We start from the raw sequence: 21,125 nt of genomic DNA on the forward strand, positions 1-21,125 counted from the left end.
TATACTAGGTTTGAACTTTCCCTCTTTGAAAAACAGATCTGTTTTATGCTTTGTGTTTTTCTTATGTTTTTTTCTTTTAAAAGTAAAAAAACTTGTCTTCACCCAAACTTTCTCACAACTTAAATTTCATCATGCTTATACCTTAAATCTATAGCTCTACAATAATTGGAATAATTATAAAAGTACCTGTTATTTCTCATTTTCACCTGTCTCATCTCCTTTTCTATCTGGAATGTATTTTTTTTTCCAAATTAAGAGTCATATAGTTGTGCATTTTTTGATTGTAGAGAATGTCAAATCTTGTCTTCCAATAGTCTTCTGCACGTTGCTGTGAGACTTAATTTTTTTAATTATGTTTTCTGAAGTTAGTTTTGATTTATATTTCATAAAATTTATACTTTTTTCTTTGAACTTTTGATTTTACATTGGTCATTTCATTGTAGTCTGGCCCATAATTTTATCTTTTTTTCTGGAAAAACATTATTTGTCAGGTAAATGTAACATAATGCTTAATTTGAACCTAAAAATTGCAGTGTTATGGGAGTTATTAACCACAGATAAAACATTGGGAGCAACAGCTTCTGGTAACTAAAGGGATCTACATCATAGTGTTGTATACTTCAAACTCTTTTAACCTCATTGATCTCAGGGAAAGTATTGACTAGGTATCACTTCAAGATTTACATCTATGTTATTTCATAAAGAAAAATGAACTTTTTTCCTAACCATAAAGAATTGGGAATGGATTTTTTGTGTCAGGATAGAATGGGATGTAGAAAATCAGGCTGCTTTTCTGTAACTGGCAGAAAGGCATCTCTTTCCCTCTTTGGCTTGGGAACTGGAAAAATATACACTGAGTATCTGAAAACCCATCTGACTATTTCTGTTACTCATACTAGACATATTTTTTTAGGGATTACTCATATATTACAGTCAAATACTTGAGAGTGTCATGCTAACAGATGAAAATCCTTTGCTATTTCAAGGTGAGCATGTAAGGTATTTATGCAAAAATATTCCTGTGTACAGTCAAGCTATGTTTACTGAATCAAAATAAGCTTGAGTTCAGGAAGTTGCAACACACTTCAAAAATAATTTGAAAAACCTCACAAAGTTCTACATAGGTCACTGCTGTATGCTGATCATCACCTAGCTTTTGAAGGTCTGGCATTGGTCTGTCTTTAATCAGAAAACCTGTAGAGACCATATTGAGCTGTGTGTTGTCAAAACAAGGCTTAGGTTTACTGATTTGGAAATTATTAGGGGATTTTTCAGTTAGAACCACTGTTTAGGTTCTCAGCTGTGATGTTCCTGTGAAGAGAATGGATGGAAGCTGATACAAGGTCATTGTGGCTGGACCTGAGCTGGCTCTGTCTGGAAGCCCATTGTATGCCTTAAGCCTAACCTTGTACACCTTGCCTCAAAACAGAGTGCTCAGTGTAAACAGAGAACTCTGGTGAGGCACCTTAATGCTTCTGGGTAGGTGCTTAGATGTTACAGGCAGTAGCCCTTATTCCTGTATTACATAGCTGCTTTGGAGCTAGAATGCAATCCATTGCGCGAAAATTCACGGGGCCAAAGCCCAACTAGAGTTGAAGCTGGCCATGTCTGTGGGAGATGACAAAAAAGGTTTTTTTAGATATGTGAATAGAAAAAGGAGAACCAAAGAAAACATAGGTCTGCTACTTGACGGGGAAGGTCTCCTCACAGAGGATGACATAGGCAAAGCAGAGACTTTTAATGCCTTCTTCACCTCTGTCTTCAACGCTGATGATGGGCTTCGGGACCCTGGGTGCCCTGAGCTGGAGGACCATGACAGTGGGAATGACAAACTCCCAATCGACCCTGAACGTGTGTGGTATTTGCTGCTCCACCTGGATCCATACAAGTCCATGGGTCCGGATGGGATCCATCCCAGGGTGCTTAAAGAGCTGGCTGATGTCATCGCGGGACCTCTCTCAATTATTTTTCAACGATCTTGGGAATCTGGAGAGGTCCCATTGGACTGGAAGCTGACAAATGTTGTGCCAATTTTCAAGAAGGGTAAGAAAGAAGACCCTAGCAATTACAGGCCTGTCAGTCTCACGTCAGTGCCTGGTAAAATTATGGAGAAGATGATCCTTGAGGTTATTGAAGCGCACCTGGGGGACAATGCAGTCATTGGTCCCAGCCAACATGGGTTCATGAGGTGTAGGTCCTGCCTAACAAATTTGATTTCCTTTTATGATAAGATCACCCATCTAGTTGACCAAGGGAAACCAGCTGATGTGATCTTTTTGGACTTCAGCAAGGCTTTTGACACGGTTTCCCATAGGATCCTACTGGACAAAATGTCCAACATACAACTTAACACAAACGTCATACGATGGGTGAGCAATTGGCTGACAGGCAGGGCTCAAAGGGTTGTGGTAAATGGGGCCACATCTGGCTGGCGGATGGTCACTAGTGGGGTCCCTCAAGGCTCCATTTTAGGGCCAGTCCTCTTCAATGTTTTTATAAATGACTTGGATGTAGGCCTAGAAGGTGTTTTGAGCAAATTTGCCGATGACACCAAACTTGGAGGAGTTGTGGACTCGGCTGAGGGTGGAAAGGCCTTGCAGAGAGATCTGAACAGATTGGAGAGCTGGGCGATCACCAACCACATGAAGTTTAACAAAAGCAAGTGCCGGGTCCTGCACCTGGGACGGGGCAACCCTGGCTATACGTACAGACTGGGCGATGAGACGCTGGGGAGCAGCCCCGCAGAGAGGGATCTGGGGGTTGTGGTTGACAGCAAGTTGAATATGAGCCAGCGGTGTGCCCTGGCAGCCAGGAGGGCCAGTCGTACCCTGGGATGCATGAAGCACGGCATTGCTAGTTGGTCGAGGGAGGTGATTGTCCCGCTCCACTCTGCACTGGTGCGGCCTCCCCTCAAGTACTGTGTGCAGTTCTGGGCACCACAGTACAAGAAGGACATTAAACTGTTGGAGAGTGTCCAGAGGAGGGCGACGAAGATGGTGAAGGGCCTAGAGGGGAAGACACATGAGGAGCGGCTGAGGTCACTGGGCCTGTTCAGCCTGGAGAAGAGGAGGCTGAGGGGGGACCTCATTGCAGTCTACCCCTTCCTCGCGAAGGGGAGTGAAGAGGCAGGTGACCTATTCACTCTAAACACCAGTGATAAGACCCGCGGGAATGGTGTTAAGCTGAGGCGGGGGAAGACATCAGGAAGAGGTTCTTCACGGAGAGGGTGGTCGCACACTGGAACAGGCTCCCCAGTGAGGTAGTCACTGCACCAAGCCTGTCTGAATTCAAGAAGAGATTGGACTGTGCACTTAGGCATATGGTATAAACTTTTGGGCAGACCTGTGCAGTGCCAGGAGTTGGACTTGATGATCCTTATGGGTCCCTTCCAACTCGGGATATTCTGTGATTCTGTGATTGTGACTTTATAGCTAGAAAAGCTGCTTCTGATCCAGTTTAGCCTACTGCATGATGAATTACTGTAAAATAATTATATGCACAACAGAGAACTGGAATACTGCTGGTTGTTGGCATGCAGAAAATTCAGTGGTCAGTACAATAATATTTTCCTAAAAACAATTTATATGGACTAGTTTTAATTTGCATTCATTTGGCTAGAATATCTCATGGCTTTCATCATAAAGCTGATGACAGAGAATTCCTGAATCTCAGAAGGAGAGAAGAGTATAAAAAATTTTTCAAAGTAGGTAGTTTTAAAATGTAGGGAAAGGACAAATACCTGTATAGAGGATTATGTCTGATTGTGTTTTGAAGCAAATTTCACGAACTGTCAGTATTTACATATACAGTAATATCAAGGTAACGTAAGATTCAACAAGGTCAAAAAATTACATTCAGTGACTGAAATTGTGAAACTGTATGCATCTTGTAATACATGTCTGATGTTTCTTTCTATCCTTGTCTTAATAGGTTTTTCTAATTATACATTATGCCCCTTTGGTGAATTCTTTGGCTGAGGTTATTCTTAATGGTGACCTGTCGGTGTTTTCTTCTAAAGTTGAGCAAGATATTCAGAAAAACACAGTAAGTGGCCAAATAATCTTTGAAATTTTTCCTTTTTTAGAGGCAGATACTTAATTTGAAACACAATCAAGTATCTGAAAACTGCTAAGTTAAGGTGATTGTGTTTAGGAAAGAAGAGCAACATTAGGAAACTTCAATTTTGTTGTTAAATATGACAGCAGAAAAGTGCTCTGTGTATCTTGCAGTATTACGTTCTTGCTTGCCAGTGTTTCCTTGTGTTTTTTGTACGTGTACATATGTATTGCAGGTAGGGGTACAAAAAGGTGTAGGACAGAAAAAAGAATACTTAGTTCTGCTGTGGTGGTCAGACACTGCAAAGTCTTCTAGCCCCTTTGATAGGACGCTTTTATAATCAAGTCCATGTTAAGTTTTGGTTATTGACTCTTTGCTGCCGAAATAAAGATCGGTCATCACAGGTTTCCTATAAAATTATTCCCTTACACAGTCTACAGTAGAAATGAGAGCCTTAAAAATATAACTGGCTTTATGGTTAATCCTTTGGATATAGAATGAAATAAATTTATCTGAATATTCCTAGTGTTCTAGTAATAAAACTGATGACCTGTGAAAGCCCATCAATGCAAATACGAGAACATAGACAAGCCACAAAAAGATGGAAATTGTATCACTCTGTCATTACCCTTTTTTCTGAGATTGTGTTTTTCTGAGATCGTTGTATATATGGTTTTTCTCTTTTGTTGTTGGCTTCAGACTGTGAAGTGCTTTCTTATTAATTTTAAACGCCTATTTGGGGACAGTAATAATAAGGGGGTATGACCTTACTTTGGTTAAGAGGCTTCTGACTGTAGCTTTGTCTAAAGGGTGAACTTGCCCCTAAGGTCTGACTGTTTGGTTAAGAGTTACTGACTTCATCTTTGATTTGTAACAAAGAGTAGATTGATTCTTGTAAACATCCTTTCCCATCAGCAGCTATAGCTCAGAGTTTCAAGGGGGACATATGCTAGAACTCGTACAAGTCAACTTTTTTCAATTTATTTCTATTCTGTGATGGAAGTTACATGTTTGCCATGCTTTTTGGAAGCTGATGTTTGCCAGTAGCTTTTGGCTTTTAGTGTTTATATAGTTGACATTTTATGTTTAGAATCTCATCTTTTTTTTTTAGGAGAAACTCTAAGGTGGAATGGTGGAGCTGACTGAGTATTTCAAGATAAAGGAGTCTCTTATTTGTGTTAGGAAATGTCTGACCTTCTGCTAGTTGCATGCTGAATGTTGTGTTACTTGTGCAAAAGCAGTTTTGTAACTAGGAAATTTGTGGTGAAAGGGTGGGGGAGCATATCTCAGCATAACAGGAGTGAGATTTTTTTTTCCTGTCACGGTTACTGTCCACAGTTGCAAAATACCTGTAGCATGTGTTTGTGTGCTTACACTAATGTGAGGAATATTAGAGGGCTCCTATAAATGTCTGCTCCTCTGCTCTCTTTTGTTTGTAATACTGTCTACGTTGCTGCTTCTTACTGGTCTTAAAGATGTGATCTCATGTTACGTACACTGGGGGTTCTGTCCTACCTGAACAGCTACTTTAAATGAGAGGGGTATTGGCTTTCTAGGATAAATCCTTAGCAAAACATGGATCTCTGTTACTAAGAGAGCAGAGTGGTGGGTATGGAAAAAACTTCCATGGGAGAAGCTTTATTTTTTTAGTAAATTCAGCCATGTCCTTCAATGAAACCTTGAAGGGCAAGCATGTATGATCAGCAAGTGTACTGCTGGAACCTGGTTATTTGCAGAAAGGACAGGGAATAATTTGGGGAAGAGCTCCATGCCCCGCTTCCATGGAGGGAGCTATCAAGTGAACTGCTGTCAGTTGATGAGTGTGAACAGCTACTGCTTGCACTATGTGGTAGTTTCTACTGATGTACATCTCAGTGTGCTGAGGCTAAAGTAAGCTGTAGCTACAGAGGCGTAGATAGCTGTAGGTAAAGATGAGACAGTTTCTCATTGGTCTGTGGTAGGACTTCTTAGAGCAGAAAGATGATTTTTGAGCAATGCTAGTCGTTTTAAGGACTATTTTTCGGACTATTATGTATGTCAGAATCATAGCAAAGTTGTTGCTGTGGTGCATTCTGCTGCAAAGAAAGGACAATTTCATTGAATAATAGGAGCTACTTAGGGAGCTGCTATAGGATTGCTTGTTCCGAGGTTAATAGAAAAAAGTGATGAACAACTTTTTCTTTTTTTTGTCTAAGAATAGATTTGTTTGTTCTTGCACCTAAATTTATCTCTGACTATTTCCTTTCTGTTATAATTTCCCATGGTAATCATTTTGATACTCTCCTAAACTGCTTGTTTTGGGGATAATTCTCGGTTATGGTGATTGCCAGTTACCCCTGAAGTGTACCTAACGCTTGTAACTCCAGTAGCAGAGATGTCTTGAAATATTTTAAGTTGAAGTGTAACTGTCAGTTTCTAATTAACGTACAGTTTCTAAAAGCAGAAGTAGGTAAGAATCTAATGTCTATATTCATCTTCCTAACAAGATGAGTTAAAAGTAGAATGAGGTGTAGAGAGTAGGGACTGAGATAACCAGAAGCTGGGTCACCTGCCCTCATAATAGGTGACTAAATAGGCAAAGAATACTTAGCCTAACAAAAGAAAAGTTGAGGAGTGTTGCAGTTGCTGTGCATAAATACAACATATACAGGGTTATTTAGGGCGAAGGAATGATGGTAGTACAGAAACAAATGTTACTCTTTACTGGAAGTTTTAGTGGAAGAAAAATCAGTGACAGATTCGACTGCTGATAGCTTATGCGTTGGCAATAACGTACCCGTGGAGATCTGCAGAACATCATATGGCATTAATGATTGCTCAAACTCCATTGAGCAGGTTCTCCAGTTCGAAACAGCAAATTAAGACGCACTTGTCTTTACATATTTTTCACTTTATTTCTGCTATTAGATGGTATCAGAAGTTTTTTTTTTTTTCCTCAAGATGTGCATTGAATATGTGTAGCCATCAGAATGGATTTAAACTTGTTAGCAGTTATCACACTCAGTTTTACCTTATTTCCTGTGAGATCTGTTTTCCTGCATAATTCGGATGTGGGCCACATCTACCTATTTCTTGTTTCTTGTTTAACCTACTTTCTCCTTCCCGTAAGAGGTTGTTACTGGTACTACCTTATTTTACCAACATAAATTGCACAAACCATAATTGAAAATATGTTGGAAAGACACTTTTAAAAGTATGAAATAACAATATCTTAAAATGTGTAATCAAACTATATACTGTATAAACTAATTTTAAATCTGAATTTTTAGATTATTTTAATATATCCTGTGCTGCTAAATATAGTATATATATTGACCTCTTCTCAGCATTCTTTCTGGCAGTGGACCAAACCATGGTTCAGTGCTTATCAGCATATCACTGTCAAATGGTCTCTTCTGTTATTTTGCTCATATGGCTAACAGAAGTATATTAGAAATACAAGGATGTTAAGTACCTGCACTCTTCATGAAGTAGTCACAGAATTCTAGGAAGCAATTGTTAGAAGTAAATGCAGGGAGGCAAAAATCTAAATGCTTCTTGCAGTCTGCATCCTACATATTTTTTTCCATAAAGAATAAGACTTAATGTGTTTTTCAATTTTCTTATGACTTTCCTGACCAGAAACCATCAATAAAAAGTAATGTGGTTGTAACCCCAATTGTTTAATAATTTTCTTATGTTGCAGTTCAATACAGTTAAAAATACATCGGAGAGGCTACAGGGAAAGATGTGTGGCAAATTTCACATTGTGGGTTGAGTAGTTTTTAGTATTGTGAAAGATTCTTCATACTGTGTGGCTTGTTTCAGAGTACAACTGAGTTCAGTATTTCTATAAAACCTCTTAAGTCGTGTTTCAGAGAAACACCTTGGCCTCTTGATTTGGAAGGCTTATTTCCTGATCTCCTAATCTTATTTTTTTGTTTTTTTTTTTTAACATATTCGTGTTCCTTATTAATTGAAGAGAGGGTTTTTTTCCAAACTTTTTCTGAGGTCTCTTTGATGCACTCATCTTCAGTGCCTGCTGCGCTCGATATATACAAGGCCAGGAACGGAACCCCAGTTTTGTATTTAGTCTTACTTCTTTCCTATTGCTTGCCCTTTTTGAAACCTTTAGCCGGTGTCATCTAATCATGAGTTAAGCCTCAAGATCTAAAAGGTAATGAAGTTTCTGTAACAGTTTTTTCAGTACAGACCTGTGCTGGCAGGAAGCCCCAGGAATATTTCACTTCTCAGTAGCAGATAAGTTTGGCTGGTTGATGTTTGTGTAGCTTTGGGCAAGAGGCAGCATGTACGCTGATGATCTAGCTGGCAGGCCAAACAAGTGTGAAGGGAGCTCAAAGCACTGCAGCTCAAAAACAACTTGCAAAAGGATAGGAAACCAACTTTTAGTCCTATTGATTGTCAGGAAAACATACTGATCAAGTACTTCTTGCTTTCTTGTCAGTGTATTTCATATTAATACATTGCTATTGATACACACTTGATTTTGATGCCTTTATCCTCTTTGTAAGTAGTGTTTTAATTTTGTATGCACTAACTGCCTCAACTGTTAAGCAAAGTTCAAAGAAGGAAAATACAGTTTCAAGAACCTTGCATTGAGAAAACGCATAATTCTGAATCTCCTTGTTTCAAAATGACACGCTTAATGACAAATTTTTAAGATATGTTACTTTGGAGATAAACTATACTAACTCATTAGTAAAAGTTGTCTGAGGTCTGCTTTCATGTATTTTGAAACTGATTTGAAATTTAAGTAATGTGCTGAATTACATTCTAAAGCCCCTGTTTTGTGTGAACTAAAGTTTCTTTATCAACCAGAATTAAAAATGTCTTGCTGTAGCTCAGTGTAAACCCTTAATATTTACAGACAAAGTCAAGTATCAGATGTTTCATAAAACCAACAGAAACGCTTGAGAGGTCTCTTGAAATTAACAAACAGAAGGGGAAGAAGAGGGTGCAGAAAAGACCCAACTATAAAAATGTTGGTGAAGAAGATGAAGAAGAGAGAGGATCTGAAGATACCCAGGATGACCTTGATAAAACTAAAGGTACAGAAGCAAGTTCAAAGGGCATCAGAACAAGCAGTGAAAATGAAGGTGAGTATACCAGCAAACAAAAATGATACTTGTATTTGGATATTACTATTTACTGTATGCACCTAATTTTGATCTGTTACATGGCTTGTTCTCCTGTTGCACTAGGTAAACGTGGGAATATTCTTTTTTTATTCTCTTTGGCTGCATTTTTTTTCTCACATTAAATCATTCTATCAGAACATATACTTCTAGTCTGATTGAAAAACATTAAAATGTCTTTGTATCTTCCTTCTGTCTTTGGCTCTTACCACAAATGCATGCACTTGGTGTTGTATGTGATCATGGAGCACTTTATAAGTAGATTTCACAACTTCGTAACTTTTCTGCAGTAAGGCAAATGGTGTAGGCACTTCACCTCTATAAGATGGTATTCTGTGCATGTTTCAGTGATAAAAGTTCAAGTATGCTAAAAGCAATAGTATATGTTAGAAGATATTTAATAGTTCAAAATTAAAAACATCCTTTACCTTAGATTTTTAATTGCCCATTTTCAGGATTTTTGATCTAACTCTAACCTTAAGAACTGGTTTTATAGGATGAGTGCCACATCATAACTGTTTATTTTAGCAGTTAGTAACTATTAGACAGATGTACATCAGAAAATAGTGTTTACTTTAGGTGTATATTGAGAGAACAGTGGCAGAATTGCATGCAAGGAGTAGAAAACAAGACCTTTTGTGCTTTGACAGCCCTCTGCAGACATGGTTGCGTTTTGTTGAGGTAAGCAGTCTCTCTGATAAGACTTTCCAGGATCCTCTTTTTTCCATAAATGATGTCAAATAATTGATGTTATGTTGTCCACCGTAATCTTAAGGAAGTATGATGTGATCTACTGTGTAAACCGGTGTGTTAACTAGTAATCTTTGTCCAAGTTCTTAAGCAAATGCTAGATTTGGTCCTGGTATTTCTACTTCAAACCAATTGGTCTGAATCACTTAGGACTAGGTATCTTGTTTGCTGTGATGTAGAAACCCATTTACACCCTCTCTGAAACTTAATTTCCCACTGCTAGCACTCGCCAGTGTTTTCACAAACTTTTTTTTTCCGAAAGATATTCTATGTGTTTCCTTCCTATGATTTAGAGGGGAAGGGGATTACTGTTATTTACTTACTGGACACATTTTTTATATTTTCTTTCATATGTATATGCGTAACTTTATAGTGTTAAATTTCTTGAAATATAAGAAAGCTTTTTTCTATTGGGAAGAAGATTTGCCTACATCTAGTTATTGATTAACCCTTCTGAGGTTGTGGTTATACATCTTATATAGTTGCATCAGTGACTTCACATGAGAAGTGGGAAATATGAAAGAGCTTGTAAAAAAAATGTTTGAAAATACTAATTTTTGTTTTTCAGAAATAGAGATGGTAATCATGGAGAGATGTAAACTGTCAGAATTGTCTATCTCTGCTGTGACAGAACAGAATACAACAGATGAAGAAAAGAGTGCAGCTGCCTCTGGGAGTGACATAACAAACTGGAACAGGTATAAAAACTGCTGCTTTTGCCTCCTAAAGCGTAGGTTTTGCTAAAATTAAAATGATATTAGTTTAACATCATAGGTCAATTTTTAGGTTAATTATTATCAGTTGTTGGTCTGACAAGTTACCTAGTATTTAAGTGTTTTAGTAATCTTGAACCTTGATATTTTGACCCTTTTTCTTCTTTCAACCTTGAGTCTGAACTCTTTTCGCTATGTTTAAAACACCCCATTTCAGGATGTCATGACAGTTGTAGGGGTTGTTTATTGCTTAGGAAGTGCTTTTAAGACTGCAGGCACTCTTGGTTGTTACTCAGAATGTTCATTTTCAACATGACTAATTATTTAGGTCGCTTTTGCTCAAATAGCTATATTCTCCTTTCATGAGATCTACAGTAGGACCATTGTATGGGAAAATTGTCTTAGATATGAATAGCAAAGTGAAACTTGGGCAGAGAAGAATAAAAACTTAGTGGCAATTGAGTGTATTATAGAGGATGCATGAAATCATGCCTCTCTTAGAGAGGGGTGAGGATTTTTGCTCAGGAGTTGGCTGGGCTGATAGGGCTTTAAACTAGAGTCGAAGGGGAAGGGGATAGAACCAGGCATGCCGGTGATGAGCTAAGAGATGGTGTGCTAGAATCAGAGGGACTGTGTCCTAGTGAGGCCCTTCGGTGCCCTTCGGCAACACAAGGTGCTGCGTGTAGGGAGGCGCATTTGAAGTGCTTCTACACAAACGCACGCAGTATGAGGAATAAAATGGATGAGCTGGAAGTCTTGGCCCAGTCCCACAGCTACGACATCATCGGCATAAGCGAAACCTGGTGGGATGAGTCCTGTGGCTGGTGTGTTGCAATAGATGGTGACAGGCAGGGTAGGCGAGGTGGCGGGGTGGCGATGTATGTGAAGAATGGGCTGGACTGTGTGGAACTTCAAGTCGGCGATGGCAAAGCTGAGAGCCTCTGGGTAAGGATTAAGGGACGAACAAATAAAGGGGATGTCGTTGTGGGAGTCTATTACAGACCAACTGGCCAGGACGACAACGCTGATGAATTATTCTTTGCAGAACTAAGAGATGCCTCGAGATCGACTCCCCTCGTCCTAATGGGGGATTTTAACTTGCCAGATGTCAACTGGGATCACCACACGGCTGACACGAGCAAGTCCAGGAGGTTCATAAAGCACCTCGATGATAACTTCTTGGTGCAGGTGCTAAGTGAGCCAACTAGGAAAGGCTCCCTCCTAGATCTGTTGCTGGAGAACAGAGAGGGTCTTGTGGGAGACGTGGCAATTGGCGGCCGTCTCGGTCATAGTGACCATGAAGTGGTTGAGTTTAGAATTTATGGTGACAGAAGGAAAACTGCCACCAAAACCTCAGCCCTGGATGTGGGGAAAGCAGACTTCAGGCTGCTCAGGGAATTAGTCAGCAAGGTCCCCTGGGAAACTGCTTTTGAAGGCATTGGTGTCCATCAGTGCTGGTCCATCTTTAAGCACTGCCTCCTAAAAGCTCAAGATCAGGCGATTCCAAAATATCGGAAGTCAGGCAAGCAGGGCAGAAGGCCGGCCTGGCTGACCAGGGATCTTCTACTGGAGCTAAGGCAAAAAAAGAAAGTGTATGGCTGCTGGAAGGAGGGTCAGGTGACGATGAAGGAATATAAGGATGCTGTTCATGTTTGTAGGGAGAAAATTCGTGTGGCCAAAGCCCAACTAGAGTTGAAGCTGGCCATGTCTGTGGGAGACGACAAAAAAGGTTTTTTTAGATATGTGAATAGAAAAAGGAGAACCAGAGAAAACGTAGGTCCGCTACTAGATGGGGAGGGTCTCCTTACAGAGGATGACATAGGCAAAGCAGAGACGTTTAATGCCTTCTTCACCTCTGTCTTCAACGCTGATGATGGGCTTCGGGACCCTGGGTGCCCTGAGCTGGAGGACCATGACAGTGGGAATGGCAAACTCCCAATCGACCCTGAACGTGTGTGGTATTTGCTGCTCCACCTGGATCCATACAAGTCCATGGGTCCGGATGGGATCCATCCCAGGGTGCTTAAAGAGCTGGCTGATGTCATCGCGGGACCTCTCTCAATTATTTTTCAACGATCTTGGGAATCTGGAGAGGTCCCATTGGACTGGAAGCTGACAAATGTGCCAATTTTCAAGAAGGGTAAGAAAGAAGACCCTAGCAATTACAGGCCTGTCAGTCTCACGTCAGTGCCTGGTAAAATTATGGAGAAGATGATCCTTGAGGTTATTGAAGCGCACCTGGGGGACAATGCAGTCATTGGTCCCAGCCAACATGGGTTCATGAGGTGTAGGTCCTGCCTAACAAATTTGATTTCCTTTTATGATAAGATCACCCATCTAGTTGACCAAGGGAAACCAGCTGATGTGATCTTTTTGGACTTCAGCAAGGCTTTTGACACGGTTTCCCATAGGATCCTACTGGACAAAATGTCCAACATACAACTTAACACAAACGTCATACGATGGGTGAGCAATTGGCTGACAGGCAGGGCTCAAAGGGTTGTGGTAAATGGGGCCACATCTGGCTGGCGGATGGTCACTAGTGGGGTCCCTCAAGGCTCCATTTTAGGGCCAGTCCTCTTCAATGTTTTTATAAATGACTTGGATGTAGGCCTAGAAGGTGTTTTGAGCAAATTTGCCGATGACACCAAACTTGGAGGAGTTGTGGACTCGGCTGAGGGTGGAAAGGCCTTGCAGAGAGATCTGGACAGATTGGAGAGCTGGGCGATCACCAACCACATGAAGTTTAATAAAAGCAAGTGCCGGGTCCTGCACCTGGGACGGGGCAACCCTGGCTATACGTACAGACTGGGCGATGAGACGCTGGGGAGCAGCCCCGCAGAGAGGGATCTGGGGGTTGTGGTTGACAGCAAGTTGAATATGAGCCAGCAGTGTGCCCTGGCAGCCAGGAGGGCCAGTCGTACCCTGGGATGCATGAAGCACGGCATTGCTAGTTGGTCGAGGGAGGTGATTGTCCCGCTCCACTCTGCACTGGTGCGGCCTCCCCTCAAGTACTGTGTGCAGTTCTGGGCACCACAGTACAAGAAGGACATTAAACTGTTGGAGAGTGTCCAGAGGAGGGCGACGAAGATGGTGAAGGGCCTAGAGGGGAAGACACATGAGGAGCGGCTGAGGTCACTGGGCCTGTTCAGCCTGGAGAAGAGGAGGCTGAGGGGGGACCTCATTGCAGTCTACCCCTTCCTCGCGAAGGGGAGTGAAGAGGCAGGTGACCTATTCACTCTAAACACCAGTGATAAGACCCGCGGGAATGGTGTTAAGCTGAGGCGGGGGAAGTTTAGGCTGGACATCAGGAGGAGGTTCTTCACGGAGAGGGTGGTCGCACACTGGAACAGGCTCCCCAGTGAGGTAGTCACTGCACCAAGCCTGTCTGAATTCAAGAAGAGATTGGACTGTGCACTTAGGCATATGGTATAAACTTTTGGGCAGACCTGTGCAGTGCCAGGAGTTGGACTTGATGATCCTTATGGGTCCCTTCCAACTCGGGATATTCTATGATTCTATAAATCCAGCTTCAGAAATGCGCAAACACATGGCTGTGATGTCATGAAAAGTGCAGAGGAACAGTGTGTTATTCTTGTGATAGCTTTGTTTTAGTAAACGAAAACACAAATGTGTTTGGAACTGAAGGGAAGTGCTAAATACATCATTACGTAAGCCACTCAGCTGAAGTCATAAAGTGTGTCCATGAAGGTAACATGAGTCTGAAATAGATATGGAAGTATGTTGTGTTGTCATCTTTGATAGCTCTTCTGACCTTTTGCTAACCAACATGATGGGCTTGTAGTGGCCGCTTCTTCTCTGCTGAGTCTAGAGATGGGGAAAATATATTTGTTTTATGGCTTTGAATGTTATTGTTGAGTTAGGTAGCATAAGGGTTTTATTCCTTTATTACTTTAATCAACAGGTGGGAATTCTGTTTTCAGTCTAAGTTCTAAACTTTATTCTTCTTCTGACTGTGAGGCTTTCGTCATTTTTTGTCCATCCTGGCCACTTACCCTGTGAAAGTACATCAAAGAATTTAATTTCTACTTGTGCTCTTTACTTGAGCTGGCTGGATGCAAGCCAGTTTAAGACAAGAAACCAAGTTGCCTTGCAGTTAAGGTTGGGTTAATACCAGCTGAATCTCGGCCACATTTGATCTACCCAAACATCTTCTGGATTAAATTGATTTTTCTTACCTGTTAAGGATACAGGTGAAGGATGAGTTCACCACTGTTTGTAGCTTCCTGAGTATGTGTCACAGATCACTCGTGCTTAAACCCAGGAAAACAAAACTCATCTGCAACCCAAAGCTTTCATTTTTCCATTCAAATGTTCTTTCCTTCTTCATTTTTTCTTTCCTATACCTTTTTGATTCTAAATTTTTTGACTGCTTTAGAATAACTTATCTTTCTCCAAACTGTTTGTGAAAACTGCTTTCTTGCTATAGTGGTGATAAAAACTTTTCAACTCTTGTTTAGTATATGGATTTTAAGTTAGTTATTTTTTATGCAACAGTGGTAGCTCCTTGAAGATAATTATGTGTATATACACTTAATCTGTACAATGCTTCTACATGCTTACATAAAAGTGCTACAAACAAACTCAGTAAATGTATGAACAAGTAGCTCTTGGGAAAATACTATGAAACAATTCCTGTTAAAACGTTTGAATTAATGTCAGAATGTAATACAAGACATGGCCCTGATCTGAGTACTCTTGAGCAGGTTAACTTTTGTTTTAATGCCTGAAAATGTGCATTGCTGTAGATTCTCTTTTCTGTTCTACATGTAGCTAATGATAGTTACTGATTTTTCTGTAAATGATTTTTCTTGACCACTTCAAAGTTTTTCCTTTCTGCAGGCCTTTTCTTGATATGGTCTATAATGCACTGGACTGTGCTGAAGACGATTACTATGCCCTGTTTGTGCTCTGTCTTCTGTATGCAATGTCACACAACAAAGGTAAGCAATGTTTCTTCTTCCAGAGAAAACTAAATGAGATGTGTGGTTTTAGACATGCACAATCTGCTTGTAGTTTGTTTATGCAAGTCTTAAACAGTGAGAAATTCTTTACATGATTTGTAAATCGGCGGAGGGACAAGTACGCTGTAAGTAAAAAACAGCTGCTAAGGATCTCCTTTTTAGGCAGGTGTTGGTAGAAAGCTATGTGAACATCAAATAACTCTTCTTCGTTGGTTTCTTGAAATTGGCATAGAATTATCATGTTTCACTATAGATCTTTTAAATTCAGATGAAGCTCGCTATGTTCAGTCTGAATATATGTTGGGTAGGATTCTTCCCCACTTTGCATGTAGTGTGATTGCTACATGTACTTCAAGTATAAAATGTTGTAAAACTTGTCCCCATGTGTAAATAGTAAGTATTTGTGTACTTTAAACATCTACATAAATGCACAAGGCCTGAGAATCAGATCTGACTGTGACAGTTGGCTGATGCCTGTTTCTATTCAGCTTTGACAGTCCTTCAGTAAGTCTTTTTATGCTGTCTAATTCCTCAACAACCTCTTCATCCAGTGTGCACAATGTCTTAACAAGACATAATTGATTGAAGGCTCAAGGAGATTTTACAAGTTGAGTTGTGTTATGGCATAGAACACTGGCATTCTGCAAATCTCCTATGGATTCTGGACTGTTGTAAAAACTAGCAAAACTGTGTTACAAGTGTAGTTCGTTATAATTCATATTGCTTAAGAATATGTAGCCTTTTCCAAGGGATGATTATGGCTAACTTTTTTTTTTTTGGAACCACTGTTCCAATAAATTGAGCAAAAGAACATCATGTTTGGTAGCAAGCTTAAAGGAAGGATTTTTTTTCTCATTTCAAGGCACCTCTCAAGGTCAACTACAGTGGAGATAAGGGTTGAGGAACGAGAACTCATGGTGTAAATAGCTAAGCTGAATCCTTCCTATTCTCCTTTCATTTTCTCTGGTAATGAAGGAATAACTCTCTGAAATTATTTGCAGTTCAGGGATAATTTCAGGGTTTTGACAGACTATTATGACAAAAGCTGGTAATGCAACTAATATCACCAAAGATAGCACAACAGTCTTGTCATGGTCTAGCCTACTGACTTGCACCTCTCTGATTCCCTGCCCATCAACAAACGAATCCTGCAACCAGTACACTTTCTTAGGAAAATGTTCTGCCCCTGAGGGACTTTTGGGTATCACTGTGCTAGAAAATCCCCGTTTCAAAGATGGATTCTCTTCTGTTGTGATTCTGTAGCTGAAACTGTGATTAGCCAAAATCAGTAGTTATAACTGTGCAGCTTCAGAGTGTCCCCAGAAGTCTTTGTGTCATAAGGGAGTAAGGCTGTATTCAAGGGTGATATTTCTTGAGAATTATTCTATTTCAGACTATAAAATAACAGATCCTTCAGGCCACTGTATTTGCTTTCAGCATAATTAAACTCAGTCTTCAAGATCCTGTTCCCAGGAAAAAAAAATCTATCCTCTCATCTCAAAGATTATTTGCTTACATCTATAGTGTTGCTGTAAACAGTGAGGAATGCAGCAAATGCTGCGTCTTGCTGCCTAGTTTCAGCAATCTCTTATGCTGTTTATTTTTCACTAAATTTCTAGGGTTACCAAGAGAAATACAACAGGCAGTGAAATACCTACCTTTTACAGGCTAAGAGTTTCCAGCCCTAAAACTGCAGATACCTCTTATATATTTAAGGGGTTAAAATCTACACTTCATTCTTTGGTGGTCACATCAACTGTCTCTAAGTGAAAAATTCCTTAGGCTGTACTCACTGGTTTTCCTTGTCAACAATTTACATTACTCTGTTGCTCTTTGGAAGTTATTTCCCCTTACCCCATCCTCGCCCTTAGATCTTAGGTGCTAGACAGATAATAACATCCAATTTTGGTCTTCTCTGTCTTCCGCTGACTGATTTCTCTTGTGCCATGTAATAGATACGAGGGCTACAGAATCAGTGTCTCTGCATCTTGAAGAGGAGGAGGTTTTATAAGTTGTTGATTTCTAGTGTTTGTTTGGTGCAAGAGCTCAATGTTGTTCTTGACAAGCTCAGGAACTTCTGCAGATCTAAACCAGAATTCTTAGATTTCTAAACCAGATTTAGTGTCAGTCTTGGAAGGTGCCTCCGGATTGAGGTACAGCAAATGTTTATATCTGAATTCAGCAGAACGCAAGAATCTGCCTGCCTGCAGTCTTTCCCAAGATATGGGCCAGGGATCATTTTCTTTATAAAGAGGCTTGAAGGTTTCTCTCCAAAAACGGAGTGACAGAGTTGTTTTCTCAGTTTCAGGAAATGATAAATCTCTAGGAGTCGCCTATCTAGGATCTGTCTAGATATTCACTGTCTGTCTGACAGACAGTAAATGCTCTAGTGAGCACTTGAATCAGCTCAAACAGTTGATGAACTAGAAAGTTGGGATGACTTCTGGTGATTGAACGTAACACAGGGTTGTCCTTTCTACACCAAAGGAAAGTGACTTGCAGATTTTCAGTATCCTGGCTGTTTCAGATATGTTTTTGATTCTCTTGTTGGTCACTTTGAACTTCACCACCATCATGTCCCGCCCACCCCCCATCCTTCTCATTCTGGCACTCTATGAAGACTATAAGAGGACATGTTTAAAAAAAAAAAAAAAAAGAGAAAAATCAGAATTGTCCTAGCTCAATGAAAACTCTGCTTTCAGGCCTTGCTTCTAAAGGAGCACCTTTCTCAGTCTCTGTCACTAAATGTAGAGACCCTTCTGTGGCTTTTGACTGGGGCGTTTCCATTTTGACACTGAATCTATGTTTTGGTCCATGTTCTTGAATGGGTTTAATGAATATGTGCGTGTTTCTCACCAGCAAGAAATACCCACATGAACAGGAAGAAAGAATCCCAAGAGGAATGCATATATAGCTAAATAGATTCTTTGGAAATTGCATCTGAGAGTTATTTTTATCCCAAATGGAGCCCTTCATGTATGTTGCTAGAGCATGTGCAGTATTTCAGGAATGCAGAATTCTGCATCCCTGGCAGGCAGACAACCAAATGAAAGATGCTGATAGAATACCAATTTTTTCACTGTGATTTCAGTTTGGCCGATTTGTTGAGTTGCTCAGTCCTGCTTCATTCTTGCATTGTGTCATCATAGTCTCCTTAATGTGTTTCTGCTGGGCAATGATGACATCCCTCTGTGAGAGCTTAGTTTGCTTATAGATAATCTGTAAGAAATGTTATTTAAAAGGACCTTTACTTTTCGGAAGGAAAACTGTAGTTCTTTAAGCTGTTAGATTTTTGTAAACACTAACATTCTGCTGATTGCCCTCATTCCTTAAATGCTTTCGCTTTCCCTCTCTTTCTTCAGTATCAGTGATAGAAGACCTAGTGTAAACTAAAAGTTCAGGGTTAGAAGAAACTATAAACCACAATAAAGTCATCTTCTGTTTTATAGGGATCTTTATTACCATTCCTTAAAACAAGAACAAGGAGTTCCTGAGCAATCCATGACTATCTTTTACTTTATGAGGTCTTATCAGTAACCAGTCTATTCTGAGAAATAACCTTGCTTGCTTTTTTTCTATTAAACGGGAATAGTTTGAGGAAGGATGAGTTTGGATGTCACTAACCATTTTGGGATTGGAGCGTCTTCACCCATTAGGCTTTTTCTAAGGCTCTTAGTTCAGTGGTCCACAAATGTGTTTAGTCTTTGTTCTTCCTTTTCCTTGTGATAACTAAGCAAGTTGGTTTTGAGTTTCTTTGTATCACTAATTACACTATTCCAAGAAAACTGTTGCAGTTTATTAAATACTTACCTTGAGGTATAGTCCTGTTTTCTAACTAACCTCCCTTGCCTACAAAAGGAATTGACCCAGTCAAGTTGGAGAGAATTCAACTTCCTGCACAACATGCTGAAGAGAGAAATTCGTATAATCATGTACTTGCAGAAGGGCTCATCAGGATAATGAATTATGCTGCACAACCAGGTATCACGTTTACAATATTTTTTTAACAAGCTGAAATGTTTGCAAACTTAAAAAATAAAATAAAATTAAAATAAAAAGCAGCTACTTAGCTGCCTGTGTATGAGGAGAAAATCTGTTTAACATGCTCTTTGTTGAACAATAAGTAAATAAGGGCTGTGAAAAACAAATACAACTTTTTCCTCAGTTGCTGAGCAACCTGAATAGTCGTTTTTATGCTCAGGACTTCACAAGGGTCTGCCTTAATTTTCCCACTTTCTGCTTTTTTTGAATAAACAAAACATTGAGCAAGGAATGGTGAGATGTCTAGTAACTGCAGCTTAATGTAGGATTTCATTCTGAAAACTTGATGTATGGCACCTTTGCTTGTAACAGTAGTTCCAGTGAAGGAGTAGTCTTCAAAAATATATTCAAGAAATAACTGATGTCCTTTGTTTATAGGTGTCATTTGTTTCTGGAGGTGTTAGCAAATTTTCCCATGCTCTTCTTTTAATCACAGATTGTATTTTCAGTTCTGAATTGTTTTGCAGAAAATGTTTTTTTTCCTTAACTTCAACTTCTTTGTAAAATGAGGGTAGAAGGCTCAGTGTCTTATTCCATAGAAACACAACTTTTGTTCAAGCCACAGCTCCTCTCCCCTGCACTTCCCCTGCTAAAACTTTAAATGAGTGGAACTGGTTTCCCCTGAAACTGACTCACGGTCAAGTTCCTGATTGTCTGCAGAATAAAATCTAATGCTTATTTGACTTGCAAGACTGATCTACAGAATATTAGCTATCTAGCAGATGTGCTAGATACAGATTAAATGGTGTATATACAAATAATTGCCCACCAAACTACTCTCTCACTTGGCAAGCTGGGGAGAAAAATATGGTCAAGGTAACGACAGTGAGATCACTCACTAATTACCATCATGGGGAAAACAGACATGGCTCGGGGAAGATTAATTTATTGCCAGTACATAACAGAGTAAGGCAGTAAGAACTAAAATTAAAAAAATAAAATGATACCACCTCCTCCCATTCCTTTCCAGGCTCCACTTCACTGCTGATTCTTCTGCCTCCTCCCCCATGAACAGCACAGAGGGGACTGGGAATGGGGCTTGTGATCAGTCCTTAACGCTCGGTCTCTGCTGCTCCTTCACCCTTACTCTTCCCCTGCTCTAGTGTGGGGTCCCTCCCATGGGATACCGTCCTTCCTGAACTGATTGTACACGGGCCCTTCTCAGGGGCTGCAGTTCTTCAGGAACTGCTCCAACATGGCTCAGTTGCGTGGGTTGTGCTGAAATCCTTTGGACTTAAGGAAAAGCTATACTTTACTAGAATGCTGTATACAAAACCTCATTTCGTCTCGTAACTTTATCCGTGCCAATCATCCATGATTCTTCCCTCATTTTAGTGTAATTCAATCTGTGCTTCCAGTTAATTAAGATGTTGGTTTCAGTGGCTTTTCTGATGATGTTCATCTTTATTGCCACCTTGTTGCATAGTTTTGTTTTAAAATTTCTT

The 21,125-nt window shown here is 40.1% G+C and overlaps 1 protein-coding gene across 9 annotated transcripts in view; it reads left to right on the top strand.

The window, feature by feature from the left end:
* CLEC16A (C-type lectin domain containing 16A) overlaps positions 1-21,125 on the top strand; it is a 109,686-nt gene that overhangs the window by 14,155 nt on the left and 74,406 nt on the right. For all 9 annotated transcript variants that reach the window (XR_014572684.1, XR_014572685.1, XR_014572686.1 and 6 more), the window contains exons 9-13: positions 3,931-4,044; positions 8,924-9,152; positions 10,510-10,639; positions 15,518-15,618; positions 19,498-19,620. Coding sequence is in view for 6 of the 9 variants with exons in the window: in XM_083799826.1 (XP_083655952.1) it covers positions 3,931-4,044; positions 8,924-9,152; positions 10,510-10,639; positions 15,518-15,618; positions 19,498-19,620 (697 nt within the window). In the remaining 3 variants the exon portion in view is untranslated. The remainder of the gene's footprint in view (positions 1-3,930; positions 4,045-8,923; positions 9,153-10,509; positions 10,640-15,517; positions 15,619-19,497; positions 19,621-21,125) is intronic.

This window comes from Anser anser, assembly GCF_964211835.1.
Source record: "Anser anser genome assembly, chromosome: 15".
NCBI lineage: Eukaryota > Metazoa > Chordata > Aves > Anseriformes > Anatidae > Anser > Anser anser.